General features: G+C 31.7%; 1 protein-coding gene across 5 annotated transcripts in view; it reads right to left on the bottom strand.

Moving 5' to 3' along the window:
- Nucleotides 1-15,483, bottom strand: part of Myo10A (unconventional myosin 10A) — a 194,019-nt gene that overhangs the window by 130,812 nt on the left and 47,724 nt on the right. For all 5 annotated transcript variants that reach the window (XM_076417412.1, XM_076417448.1, XM_076417438.1 and 2 more), the window contains one exon: nt 4,402-4,595. In XM_076417412.1, the coding sequence (XP_076273527.1) occupies nt 4,402-4,527 (126 nt within the window). In that variant the 5' untranslated portion in view covers nt 4,528-4,595. The remainder of the gene's footprint in view (nt 1-4,401; nt 4,596-15,483) is intronic.

The raw sequence follows: 15,483 nt of genomic DNA, 5'->3' as shown, positions 1-15,483 counted from the left end.
TAATAGGTGTGGTAGAAGAGAGTCAATATGGTGAAATATAATAACATAATTTTAATTACATATTTTGTTACAATATTTTGTTATATGTCAAAGCCTAAATAAACTAAAAATCAAAGTTGAAGCGGCAAAATTGCGACGTTGTAACATCATAAATTTTGATGACTATTGAGTTCACTATTATTTTGAATGAATTATTTGTTATTTTATTAGTTAGGATCAGACCTTATTAAGTGATGTGTTATATTGTCTTTGTGGTAGTATCCTTATTAAATATCTTCATGTATGTTGACCATATAATAATGATTCAATTATATATCGTATGATTTAAAGAATCTTTAGTATTTTGTGTTAATTTCCTTTGGTTCCTGTTTGTAGGGTTTGCAAATTTCTTCTATTTGAAAACAATACTGAGGCAAGTTCATTTTAAGTTTGGCATCAATACTGATAGAGTAATAACAAAATATTCATGTAATATCATAATTTCGAATGTCTTCCAATAGTCAAGGTTTTCTTTGGAGTAACTTATGTCAACTGATGTTTTACTTAAGCTGTTTGCAACAAAATGAGACATAGTGAAAAGTTAAGTCAGTGACAGATATTTGATATAAATATGATTACGGCTACAGTAGTAAAATTAAAGATAATTGTTCTGATTTATTTATGATTAGGCGCATTAAGTTTTTAGAATAAATAATTTAGTAAACATGTTGCGACAAGGTTTCCCATTACAATTATTGTAGCCTTAATGTAGGAGGATGACCTACGATTGACATGAAAATCGCCACTTTTAAATCACTGAAACGTCAAACGACAATTGGGATGTCATGGAGCAGCATCACCATAAGTTTCTTAAAGTGTAAACAATAAAATTAATCAAAATGCAATTTGAGTTTTCCATAGTCAGGATGTATCCAAAAATAGAACTAGTAAGTGAAAAACTGTTTCTTCTTTGATTATTTTATATAGCGAAATGCAAAAGATCGAATTTAAAGTTGCTACATTGGTTTTTCGCATTTTCACCAATAGATATCGTTAATGAAAATACATTCAACAACTTAATAAAGATAGTTTAAAAACTATCGTTTAAAATAAAATTAAAAAAGTTAAATAGTTTTGATTTGTCTTGTTACTGTTGTAATAATTTCATTGTTAACTTTATATTGCTATAATTACTGAAAGTTAACATTCCAAATGTATAATGTAAATGTACTAGACTTTCAGTCAGAACAACAACTGATTTAAACAACTTGTTAAACATATGCAAGATGCAAAAACAAATAATTTACTATATATCAGGATAATATTTTCTTAAAAACAATAATTAATTAGCAACAAATAATTAAATATAAATATTGCATATACTGTATATATATTTCCCTTTCACTCGAGAGCGTAGTCATAGGTTCTGGTAAATAACAGCAGCAACAATAGGGACAGTTTAAAAGTAGACGACATTGATACTTTCAACTTAACGCGTTACGTCCTATGAGAAAAAGTAAAAATTAAATATCTCCCAAGGAGCGTTTCTTAATTTTATTTATTTATAATTGCAGAATACATAATTATAAAACCGCATATCGCTACAGTTAGATCTAACGTCAGTCCGTATATTTAGTTCTGACGCTGTTACGTCACGACGATGGTATTACGTGTGGCTTTTTTCGCTTATAACTCAATCTTCACACAAGAACAAGTTTTATTAACACCATTCATTGCTCACTCTTTACCTAAATTTAAACAATAGTGCTGTTTTTTCGCTCAAGTGGAATTTACCAATAAACAAATCATTGTTGTTTTTGTCGCTATTACCAAATAGGTTGTAAGGTGCTTTATCGAGAGGAAATGAGTGGTAAATCGAATTTAATTTATTAAAATTTTTAAGGATGTTTATTTAAGCATAAAGTTGAGGTAAATACATTTAGATAAATACGTATAGACTACAAGGAAGTTAACAAAATTTACTATATGATTAGATTGTTTTGCGCATGCGCATATTTATAACCCACATTAAGTTGTTTTTTTATTATTTAATTATTACATTGTTACTAGTCGTTTCCGTCTAACCTACAATTTGTCTTTATGATAACTTAAATCTAGGTATATATCCAGGAGGACCCATCGGCCCTATATCAGTCTCTGGTGAAATAATGTTTATACATGGCACTGTTGTATTCTTTATTATGTGCACCTCACTACACAAAACTACAAAAGATCATATGGTTTGATTCTTTTGAGTCTGTGTCCTGTTCTGGAGGTATCCAAAAGCTGCAATACTTCAATATTCTCATGAGCACGGAGCCTTTACTCATGCCTCCTTGCAATTCTCTTGAATTCTTGACTGACTGTGGGTATCTGAAGGTCTCGATGTAGATAATCATTCCTATAGTATTTGGGTGCGCCCACAATACCTCTCAGGACTTATTTCTGACCCCATAATTAAACTCCGTATGTCCATATAGGTATATAATAATAATAATAGTAATTTATTATGTACTGATAATTGTTATTTTCTTCCTATTAACCAGTACATTTTCCTATATTTCAATTCCAGTTCTTTTCTTTTCTTATTTATATGTTCCTTCAAGCGAAGTTTTGCATCAAGATTCATTCCGAGATATATAGCGTTGTTGTTATATGGAATGATAGTATTATTTAATATTATTGGAACTTGTACGGTCTGTTTATAGGTGAACAGCACATGTACAGATTTACTTTCATTAATTCTTATTTTCCAAGCTTGTGTCCAATTATTTATATTATCACTTGCCTGTTGTAATTTTCGTGAGGCTTTTTCACTATTGTCTCCGATAGCTATAATCGCAGTATCATCAGTAAATGTAGCCATCGTTATATTCTCCATTTGTGGTATATCACAAGTGTAGAGTAGATAATTGGTCCCAGTACACTTCTTTGTGTTGTTTTGATAACATTTTCTGTATATTATGAACAAGGCCTTCATGCCAAACCTTATCGAAGGCTTGTGCTACATCTAAGAATATGGCTGAGCATACTTTACACATTAAGTTGTGATTATTAGTTATATAATATAGCATACTTATGTAATTGTAAACTTGCTACTTCCTTATATATGTTTTTGAACATTTTATGAAATTCATTAAAAAATAACAAAACGCTAGTTTTTTTGGTTGATGATCAAAACTGGAGAAAATTATAGCGAAGCTGAGACGACAAATTGAGTTTATGAATATATATTAATACTAGTAAGGATCTGTTAGTATAATATATATTATTGATACAAAATTCATTTAGAAACGTAACTAAAATCAAAAATACAATAAAATGTGACATCAATAAAATTACCACGATAGGGTAATTTTTAAAGCTCACGGAGATAAGAGAATGAGAGAGAATATAAAATGTAACTGTAGTTATTTAACACTCTTTTGGAGATATTAAATTTATATAAATTTATATTAGTGTCATTGGTCCTAGTGATTATTAAAATAATTAAGTATAGGCATCTATTCTTAATAAGAACATGGAATTAGTACTGACGCTGTTACATACTCTAGTATACAATATATACTATGAAAAATATAAAAATGCTATTACTTGAAATAACAGATCAATTCAAAAGTCCCCGGCCTGACACATAGATGGTTCTACTACAACAAAATCCATATGTTTTTTAGTTAGCCCTAACCCTCAAAAGATGCGTGTATAAATTTTACAGCTGTCGGATGAGATTAGTATGTGAATTATAGTATTTTGAGTGAAGCAACTTTTGTTATTGTCAAAAAAAAATGGATAAAAAGGAAAATAAACTCGAGGTTTTACGTCGATATGTGACAATGGATAAAACATAGCTCCATCATTTCACTCCGAAGTCCAATCGACAGTCATCCGAGCGGACTAAATACGATGAACCCGCTCCAAATCGTGAGAAAACAGTCGGCTGGCAAGGTTATGGCGTCTGTATTTTGGGATGCCCATGGAATAGTTTTCATTGACTACCTTGAAAAAGGAAGGGCCGTCAACAGCGACTATTACATAGCGTTATTGGATCGTTTGAAGAACAAAATCGTTGAAAAACGGCCGCATTTGTAGAAAAAGAAGATGCTGCATCACCAACGCAATACACAGTGTCACAAGTCAGTGAAAACAATGGCAAATATCCATCCATTCACATATCCATTCTCTGATATCAAAAAAATGCTCACTGGCAAGAAATTTGCGTCGAATGAAGAAGTGATCGCCGAAACTGAGGCCTATTTTGAAGCAAAGGACAACTGGTACTACAAAAGTGGTATCGAAAAGTTATTATTTATTTATTACCTGTTATACTGTACCAATTTTTCTGAATAAATGCTTTTTTAAGGTGGAAAATTGATAAAGATTATTTTGAGAAATGTATGATACTTAAACATCCAAATAACTTACCTTGCCGTTAATCACAGCCTGTACAGTGATCACATTGGCACTTTTATGGCATTCCTGTACCTCTCCCGGGATAGAATGGCCTAGTCCAGGATCGAACCATATCAAATCGCCAGGATTCCACTCCATTTTCGTTAAGAAAATCTCTCTCGATTACAAACACTTAACACACTATCACAAGTTCATTTTTATACAATCTGAAACAAAATAAAATAAAATTAGTTACACAAATTATTATCTATCATATATAATATACGTTAGTTATACGAGGGTCAGTATTTATATTTCGGAAATTGGCGACACTATTGTCATCAGAGTCGGTTCCATCGTAAAGTTTGACATTTTTGACGATATACGTACTTAGAACATCTTGTCGCACGGACGCTATTTGTTTATTTCATATTTAGTTGGAAGTTTCATCTCGGCAAAAAATGGAACTGAATCGTGAACATTTGCGTGCGACAATTTTTACGATTTCCGACGTGGATTATCACAACAAGAGTACATCAATCAACTTAATTGTACTTTTGGCGATACAGCTCCATCAATAACCACCGTGTATCGCTGGTTTAGTGAATTCAATCGTGGTCGTAGTTCGCTGTCCGATGAGTTTCGTGAAGGTCGTCCAAAATCGGCTGTTGTGTCAGAAAACATCGATGCTGTGTGCGAAATCATTAAGCAAGATCGTCATGTCGCCTATTGAGAGATTGAGGCATCCCTAAGCATTAGTTCTACCAGAATATATGCGATTTTACATGAACATTTAGCTGTGCGAAAGTTATGTTCGCGTTGGATCCCACACAATTTGACAATCGCTCAAAAAAACGCTCGTGTTGATTGATGCAAAGAAATGCTTAAGAAATTCAATTGCAGTGCTTCGAAAGACATTTACAAAATCGTGACAGGTGAAGAATCATGGATATATTTGTTTGAGCCCAAAAGTAAGCAGCGGTCGACTCTATGGGTGTTTTGAAAAGATGAACCAAATCTAACAAAAATTGTTCGCGCACGAAGCACTTCAAAGAAAATAGTGGCCTGTTTCTTCGGGAAAACTAGTCATATTGCAACAGTGCCTCTAGAGGATCGTAGAGCAGTAAATTCTGATTGGTACACAACCATTTGTTTGCCAGAAGTCTTCGGTGGAATAAGGAAAACAAACAAGAGATGATGGATTTTTCTTCATCATGACTATGTGAGCTCTCATACATCGGGTCAGACAAGAGACTATTTGAGTACTCAAAACATCGAACTGATGGGTCATCCGCCGTAGAGCCCTGATGTAGCACCCAATGACTTTTTGCTCCCATTAAAAAGCATTCAAAAATCATGTTTTATCTTTAAAACTGAATCTCATTCACAGCTTTTAGTTTTTTATTAAACATATTCATGGTTAATATTTATATATAAGAGAGAGTTAAAATAATTCATCTTAACACTCTCTCTCGTAGTGCATTTTCTACGCGATTTATTAACAACATATTACTAATACTAAATCATTAGGATTTCTTTTGCTATTTATTAAAATGATGATTATTAAATTACTTATCTCAATATTGGAGTTTGTTCATATGTTCATATGATGATGATGATGATGTACCCACGATGATGTATTTACTACCGTTACATCAAAAAAAAAATATATTTTTGAAATAAAATTTTTTGAAATTATTTGTGTTGTTTATATTGTGTAAAAAATTAATTTTATCAACTCCCCTGATTCTTTTTAACAGTCCCATTTTATTTTAATTTGTTAATCCCTTTTTCTGATGATTTAATTTTACTTGATATCCCTAAAATAATTGTTCCGATAACTTATTATAAATAATTTATATATTAACATTTCTTTATATCTCAATATTCTTAAGATGATTGTTAAGCAATTAATATATTTTCCAGATTGTTTAAACGAATTTTCTTCGTTTGAGACTGTATTTACTTATTTAAGAACAATAATAACCATATAAGTAATAGTTATTTTTACTGCTTTGCTAATTTTGTCTATGTAGAATAATTAAGCAAAGTATTATTGTTGTTTAATTGAAAACTAAGTATGATTGAATACGAATAGCAAATAAATAACTGTTACCTACTATGAATCGAAAGTATATAATTTTGTTTGAAACCAATCAGTCAATAAGTAAATTAGTATCGAATTTGAAATTTTTCATTATAAAGTTTCATATACTGTATATAGACTTTAACAGCATTAGATCATAGGGTATAATCGACGTTATAAGTTAACTACTAATTTTAAAATAAAAATTTTGACATCCTGACTTTTTTTTGTTATCTTGATATCGACAACCTAATTTTCTCAATATAAAACAATCCGAATAAAAATTATTAAAAAGAAACCAGTAGTGTCTTTAGTTTGGATTTAAAAATATTTTATAGACGTAATATTCTCTGTTTCTGATTTCGTAAATTAATCCTATTTAATTTAGAAAAATTGAATTAAAAGAGTTCCCTTTTGAATTTTCAATATTTTCTCTAACCTTAATTGTTTACGCAAAATAATTCAAGCGATAATATTTATATGAAAAGTGAAAATATTTATGAACACTTATTATCTATTATAAATCTTCTCTGAATAAAATCTGTTTCGGTTAATTTTTACCCAGATTTCGAAAAAGTTTTTTCTATATCTATATCTGAAATGGCGTTTAAATCCTCGATCTCGATTCTGTTTTAATTTTATGAATACACTAAAAATATATATTTGAGTGGCTTTTTGAGTATACGGAATAACCAGAACCTCCAACTAACTCAGATAAAACTCCGTTAATTAAGTATATAAGGCAGATCAAAATTGTTTAGGTTAATTAAAATTTCAACACTAAGTTGGCTCATAATTTTAAACTCTTAAGGCAAATTTTTTTACACAAATGACACCTAATATTTAAAAATATATAATAAATAATACCAAGAATTTTCTATCCGATTATTATAATAGTATTTTAAGTTTTAAATGACAGTGAAATTTAGTGTTTTTAAATCATTAATGTTGTCGATGTCAGATAAGCATTGCCATGATAATCTTTGACAATCCATGGGCTTACTGATTTTCAGCTCAACAACATTGCCTGATTGATGGCGCGCTTAAAGTGATTATTCTTCTTTATCAGATTGTAGAATATTGTTTAAGCACATATCCCAGCTGGATTAGAATCTGCAGAATATTTCTCATAACGGTTTCGTTTTATTTGTGAGTTTTCTAATAATAGCAGGCCAAATGAAAATGTCCCCATCCTGACACATAGATATGACACACATAGATAGACTTGACAGCTGCAAGATTATTAGTTTGTGCATTATAGCATTTTGAGTGAAGCAACTTTTGTTATAGTGAAAAAAATGCATAAAAAGGAATTTTGCGTATTGATAAAATATTGCTTTTTGAAGAGAAAAAATACTTTTGAAGTAAAAACTTGGCTTGATGCCGAGTTTCCGGACACTGCCCCAGGAAAATCAACCATCAAGGATTGGTATGCTAAGTTTAGACGTGGTGAAATGAGCGCCGAAGACGGTGAATGCAGTGGACGTCCAAAAGAGGCTGTTACCGACGAAAACATTAAAAAAATCGTAAATTGAAATTGAATGAAATAGTAGACACTCTAAATATATCAACTTAACGTGTACATTATATCATTCACAAATATTTGGGTATGAGAAAACTCTATGCAAAGTGGGTGCCGCGCGTGCTCACTTTTGACTAAAAACAACGAATAATTGATGATACGGAGCAGTGTTTGAAGATGATCAAGCGTAATAAACTCGATTTTTTGCGTCGATATGTGACAGTGTATGAAACATTATTCCACTATGCCATTATTTCACTATGAAGTCCAATCGACAGTCATCCGAATGGACTGCACATGATGAACCCGCTCAAAAGAATGGGAAAACTCAACAGTCGGCTGGCAAGGTTATGGCGTCTGTATTTTGGGATACACATGGAATAATTTTCATTGACTACCTTGAAAAAGGAAGGACCACCAACCGCGATTATTACATAGCGTTATTGGACCGTTTGAAAGACGAAATCGCCGAAAGACGGCCGCATTGGAAGCATAAGAGAGTGCTGCTTCACCAAGACAATACACCGTGTCACAAGTCAGTGAAAACAATGGCAAATATCCATGAATCGGACTTCGAATTACTCCTTCATTCACCGAATTCTCCAGATTTGGCCCCCAGCGACTATTTGCTGTTCTCAGATCTCAAAATAATGCTCGCTGGGAAGAAATTTTCGTCGAATGAAGAGGTGATCGTCGAAACTGAGGCCTATTTTGAAGCAAAGGACAAATCGTACTACAAAAATGGTATCGAAAATTTGTAGGGTCGCTATAATCAGTGTATCACCTTTGAAGGGAATGATGTTGAATAAATAAAATTAATTTTGGCAAAAATATGTGTTTTACTATGGTAGGCCGGGGACTTTTCAATTGACCTGTTATTCGATAACTTCAGTCAGCACTTTCGTAGAATTTTGTAATATAATTCTGTTAAATGGGGAAAGCAAGCGGTACTTAGTGTTTTGTGAGCTCATCATTCATCTCATCTGCTATAATTTCCTTAAAATTAAAATGATTGAAAGCGATAATATTCTTATATAACTGATGATGACTACAAAAGCAGAAAGCATTCAAGAGTTTAATATTTGCTCTTGTCTACGATACAAATTCTGCTTCCGCTTGGTCTTTGGACACCATTCAGGACTAGCTGTTTAGAATAATATATTCAGAATTAATCTAGTCTCTCGTATGTTCTTGAATCACCAATTTGTTCTACTATTAGCGCTGATTGACCTACTTTATTCAATCGATCAAGAATTGAGACTTAAACTTAACGGGATTAAATTTCAGAAATATTTATGTCTAACTCCATCATTATCTACAAATTGAATATGGTACTGATGTCACACTTCCAATTCCAATTATAATAATATAATCAAGATAGGACCAGTATAAGAATATTTATTTAATATAATATATATCAACAATTATATATATATATATATATATATATATATATATATATATATATATATATATATTATATAGTATATATTAAGTGTAGTGAGTATTAAATATGCTCTTCGATATCTCTACTAACGATAGTTAATATTTTAGAGAGTTTGCTTTAAAAGGTAAATTGAAAAGTCCCCGGCCTGACACATAGATGGCGCTACTAGAATGAAATCCATATGAATTTTAGCTAGTCTTAACCTTCAAAAGATGGAAATCACTAAGGATGAACACACTTCTGGAAATTTTAATCATTTTCTTTTAAATATATTAGTTATTTTAACCCTAATAATACGAGTAGAATTTGTTTTTGAATGAATAGAAACAGCGAAATATCTTGTCGACCATATCAATCGCAGATTAATTTGGAAACATAACGTTAGACAAAAAGCCGAGATATAATTCAAAATTAAAGAACTGTACTGGTTAGTCGGATGATACTCCCAACTTGAGTTCGGATGAAAGTGATTAATTTATCGTCGTGTTATCATAAAGCCTCTTTGGATTTATGTAGTGCAAATATGGGATTGCACTAAGACATCAACTATCGACATAACCGACTAGTAATTCTGCCAAAATAAAGTTATTTGATCAAATACCAATGCTTTTGGCTGCATAATAAACAAAGAGCTGCATGATGACCTAGAAATTCTATTAAATAGAAGATCTACTAGGTTATATAAAATTTCGCTGTAAAACATGAATAGCGTTACTAAACCACAATGTGAGAGTATTACTCAGTAGACTACTGGCAGGAAAATAGAAGATTAAAGCGAGCCAAACCATACGAACTTATGTAAAGTATATAAGTCTTACAGTTGACTTTAGCAGGTCTATTTTAGCTCTAATTTTGGAAATTCGTACTAATTTAGCGAAAGATTAATTTATATTAAACAATACCTTGTTGCAACAAGCAGATCTGTTGTAATTAAGGATATAACATTAAAGAACTTTCGAAGTTAATTAACACTGTGGGTTATTGGTCTTTGAATATTTTACCATGTGTACATCACTTTTAACAAATATGCTTCAGTTACAATAACATGTTTATCTACTAAATTCGCTCGTTTGGCTAGGTCAAGATGCCTCACTTCCCCGCCACTCCGAATAACACCCTGTAGTATATAAGCACCAGTACATGGTCACCTCAATCACGTAAGATAAATAAACCTGAATATCTGAATTCACCTCTACTTTTGGTGAGGCACATGAATTGCCAAAGAATAACAACACCCCTTGAGAACTTGAAATCATTGGTTAAATTATAACGGGTTCGAAGCCCACATTAGACTGAACGTTAAAGAGGTTAGAGAGTTTAGAGGCTGAGTTAAACCACACCTGCTAAATATCATCCACGCCCTTTATCTTAAAAACATACACAGATACACGTGAATTTATGTCATAAGGTACAACCTAGTCTGAGGAATGCGTTTATTATTAATATTTAAATTTTACAGTTATAAACAACAATCACCTGGTATCCACTTAAGGCATTATTAGCATTGGAAAATGTTTTCCATTAATTATTCGATGACTAATACCGCGGAGAATTTTTAAGTACGCTATTGAAAAAAAACCGACGCACGTGACCTTCAATGTAACATTTTCAACGCTGTATAAGACGCAGTAAAATCAATTTCTACGTAAACAATACCGTAGGATTGAGAGGAGCTCGAATTGAATAGACGAATGTAAATTTTTAAAGACTTGTCACGTTATTAGCATATCCGTGAGCAGTGATGTTGAAGGTTCCAGCCAACAATGGCCTACTATTTAAGAAACTAATGTGAGTATTAAAATAGACATTAGGCTATTTTGTAGGTAAATGCGGTTGCGTCCCTTGCTTTCAACAAATACAAAACGTTCTGTTAAAATGTATTGGGTACTCAACCGTAAATGGTTAATATGAGCGGTACTAATTATTTTGAAGTAATGTTTTCGGGTAATGACGGGTCACATCGATTGTTTTTAGAAGTACGTGATAATGCTACTTTAAGAGAAACGATTTATTGTAAAGGGTTTCAATACTTCAGTGAGTGAATTTAGCTTCTGTAGTGAAAATATATTAAAAAGCGAATTTAAAAGTATAAGCCTAACCATGGGATGATGGATCAAGGGGTATCGTTATTAATGAGTTTCAATCAAGCATTTAAGCTTTAAAATGAGGATATGCGATGAAAAGAACGCGGGAGCGAGAAATTTGCGCGAAAATGTATATGAAAATACTTAATTTTTTTTATAACGTCTTTATTATATATGCTTAGTACAATCTTAATTTACAATTAATTTATTACTACTTTTCCTATGTACTTGGATTAATTAACAAGCAAGACGAGTGCGAGGAAATACATCAGTATGTATTCATCAATTATAAAATTACAATTATTTATTAATTATTAACTTATAGCTATAGTTTTGCACCAAATATATACACTTTATATAAGTTCGTATGGTTTTGTTCGTTTCAATCTCCTGACATCCTGCGCGCTGTCCAGCAGTTGTATTGCTTCCACGTTAGTATGATTTAGTAATCTTCTTGCGTGTTTCAAGGCGAAATCTTGGACAACTTCGCAAATCCATTTGATTTCCAGGTCATCGTGCAGTTCTTCTTTAGTTACATAGCGATAGGCATTGGTAATCAATGGAAGAACTTTGTTTTAACAGCGTTTTATGACTAGATGGTTTGAATTTTTAGTGCAACCCCATATTTGCACCACATAGGTCCAAATTGGCTTTATAATTGTATTATAGATAAACCTCTTTGATTTTAGATCAAGTTGAGAGTATCTTCCGACTAACCAGTATAGTTGTTTTATTTTAATTCTAATGTGTTTTGCTTTTTGTCTAACGTGTCTAACCCCATATTTGCACCCCATAGGTCCAAATTGGCTTTATAATTGTATTATAGATAAACCTCTTTGATTTTAGATCAAGTTGAGAGTATCTTCCGACTAACCAGTATAGTTGTTTTATTTTAATTCTAATATGTTTTGCTTTTTGTCTAACGTGATGCTTCCAATTTAATCTACCGTCAAGATGGATTCCAGGGTATTTTGCTGATTCTGCTTGAGGAATCGGGCATCCATTGAGTGATATAATTAAGTTTTTATTATATCGCCTTAATGCAAAATTAACGTGGACATATTTGGAGCTATTAAGTTGAATTTTCCAATCTTTCGCCCATTTGTAGATTTTGTTGACTGCCATTTGCACTTTTTCTATTGCCCTAGGCAGAGATATATCTTTTGCCATAATAATTGTGTCGTCAGCAAAGGTTCCAAGAAGTGTTTCTTTTGTTGTTGGAATGTCAGCAGCGTAGAGCAGATACAGGAGAGGCCCTAAGACGCTACCTTGTGCAACTTCAGCCGAGATATTTTTAAAATGTCGAGAACGCCATTTCGTGCGATACTCTAAATTTTCTTTCGAATAAATATGGCTCCAATAATTCACAATAGTTACGCAGTAACAATTTGCTCATCTTACAGATTAATCCCAAATGCCAAATCCGATCAAAAGCTTGTGAGACATCCAGGAATATTGCAGGGCAGTATTTCTTTTCCTCAAACGCTCTTTTAATAGCCGCAGTTACTTTATGCACTTGATCGATTGTTGAATGGTGATTTCGAAAACTAAACTGTTGTATTGTTACCAAATGTTTAACACGTTTAAGTATCAGTTTGTCAAATAGCTTTGATATTGCAGGTAGTAGCGAAATAGGTCTGTAAGATTCGACTTGTTCTGCAGGATTGTCAGGTTTTTTGAGCATAATTATTTGTGCAACTTTAAAGCATTCCGGGACACGCTTCAGCCTTAAACAGGCATTAAATATATATGTCAACATGATGATTGCTTTTCATATCAGTTCTTTCTATAATCCATGTGAAATGTCATCTATACCAGGTGCCTTTTTAGGATTGAGGTTATCAATTTCAGTGGCAATTTCCAGTGGAGAAATTAGATTTAGATCTACATTGGGTTGATAAACAGGAGTTGTATCCATGGTAGATTTTATCTATATCATTAAGTCGAAATATGTTAGCTAAGTATTGTGCGAACAATTCAGCTTTTTCATTGTCGCGTCGAACCCGTTCATTTCGATCATTTTTAATTGGCGGTACGAAAATACTTAAATGGAAAACCTTACTTCATTCGTCGTGTTCATCAAATATTTCTGATTGTAACTACCACTTGCTAATAACCCAAGAGCACTTTACTTGAGACAGTGAGGAGTCTTTTACATAGATATCAAGAATATGTAGCGATAGCAATTATATTCGATCCTAAAGAATCAATTATTTTATTACTCACAACGTTTATTAACTGACTTCGAAAAAGAGTGCACTTCCGAGGTAGTCCCATTGAAACCAAATCAATATCTCTTGGGAGGAAGGGGGAAATCGACGCAAACGCTCAAATTTCAAAGGCACGTACAAGGTTTTCACATATTTTTTATCTAAAATAATCAGATATTTGGGTATAATATTATTGCTGAGCTGATATGACGGAAAATCGGAAGTCGTTCGGTGTAAAATCCATTCAGTTTGCTTTTTAAGATCTAACAATAGCTGCCAACCGGAGGTCGTAGGTTCGATTCCCGACTATAAGCCCAAAAAATACAAAAATAATAATATATTTTTTTACATATACAAAAAATTAAATTACCAACACAACAATTCTAAATTAATATAAATATTTGGGTTCGGCACATACATAAATAATGGGTTGGTAGTAGTTAAAATAATATGGTAAATAAATAAATAGGTTTAGGTTGGTATTAAGCTAAATTGTGTGTTTATAGTAGAATATAAAATACATAGGTTAAATAAGGTTTTAGTTTACTTTTATTTAGTTATTACAACGATTATTTTGTACATATTTTATTTAATTTTTTTTTGTGTTAAAAATATGAGTTTGATTATTTTTTTAAATTTTAGTGGGTTTCCTATTTGGATTTTGATATCTATTAAATTATTTTGTTAAACATTTTTTATATTCATATTTTTATTCATATTCGTATTCACATTTAATTCAATCGTTTCGTAATTTTATTATTAATTTAAGTTTTCATAATAGTTTTTTGATTTTTTAAATAATGTACGTGTTTCAGTCAAAGTGTAATAAATTTAGAACTAATTCAAATGCCAACCGAATCTTGTAATCTACATTAATATTTTATTAAACACTAACGCACTGAAAAAATTATTGATATTTTATAGAATTCTTTTTAATATTCAATTTGTTGTTTATTAATATATAATTTCAATCTCAGACAACAAAATTTTAAATGAAACTATTACATTTTATGAATTTTGTTATAATGAAAAGAAGCCTATCAGTACAAAATTCAGTCAGTGCAGTTGGTGTTACTATATATTAAACCGCATCTCATCCGTTTGAACCAACTTCATGTTGAAGCCTTACTGACAAGTTTTACTATTCAGTTTGTGTCATTTTGTCGAAATGTGAACAAATAATTTTTTCAATTCGTTGAAAATGTCTGAATTTGTACCGAGTAAATCGCATTTGCGCGGTTTTACTTTTTACTTGAATTTTAAAAAAAGGCAACTGAACTGAATAGCCAAATAAATTTCAAGACGAGGATTCGACAGAACTACTCAATAAAACCAACAATGGAGATTACTATCGATTACTATTCATGAGTTTAAGCCTATCGCTGTGCGAAAAACTTCTGGAATACGATCAAAGACACAAGAATACTATTCATACTTGCTTACTCTTGACATACTTGGAAACATTTAATTGGGAGGTGTTACCCCACCTGCCGAATTCTCCAGACCCTACTCCATCTGATTTCTATTTTTCTTTAGACCTGTCTCAACAGCGCTTCATTTATTATGAAGATACCAAAAAGTGGGATCTTCCGTGGATAGTCTCAATAGATGCCTCATTCAAAAGTAGCTGCTATTGATGGACTTGGAATAAAATATATTGTAGCGATTTGCAATAAAACTTATTAAAATAAAACAAATTAAATAAAATCATTTTAAACTAATTCATAGACCTAGTATATAGCAAATTTTATAGATCCATATTATGT

Source organism: Rhynchophorus ferrugineus, unplaced genomic scaffold (genome assembly GCF_030347505.1).
Source record: "Rhynchophorus ferrugineus isolate W39M unplaced genomic scaffold, kcgeb_rfMv2 rfM1, whole genome shotgun sequence".
In the NCBI taxonomy this organism is placed as follows: Eukaryota; Metazoa; Arthropoda; class Insecta; order Coleoptera; family Curculionidae; genus Rhynchophorus; species Rhynchophorus ferrugineus.
The sequence above is the reverse complement of the archived record's forward strand: the minus strand, read 5'-3'. Positions and strand labels throughout refer to the sequence as shown.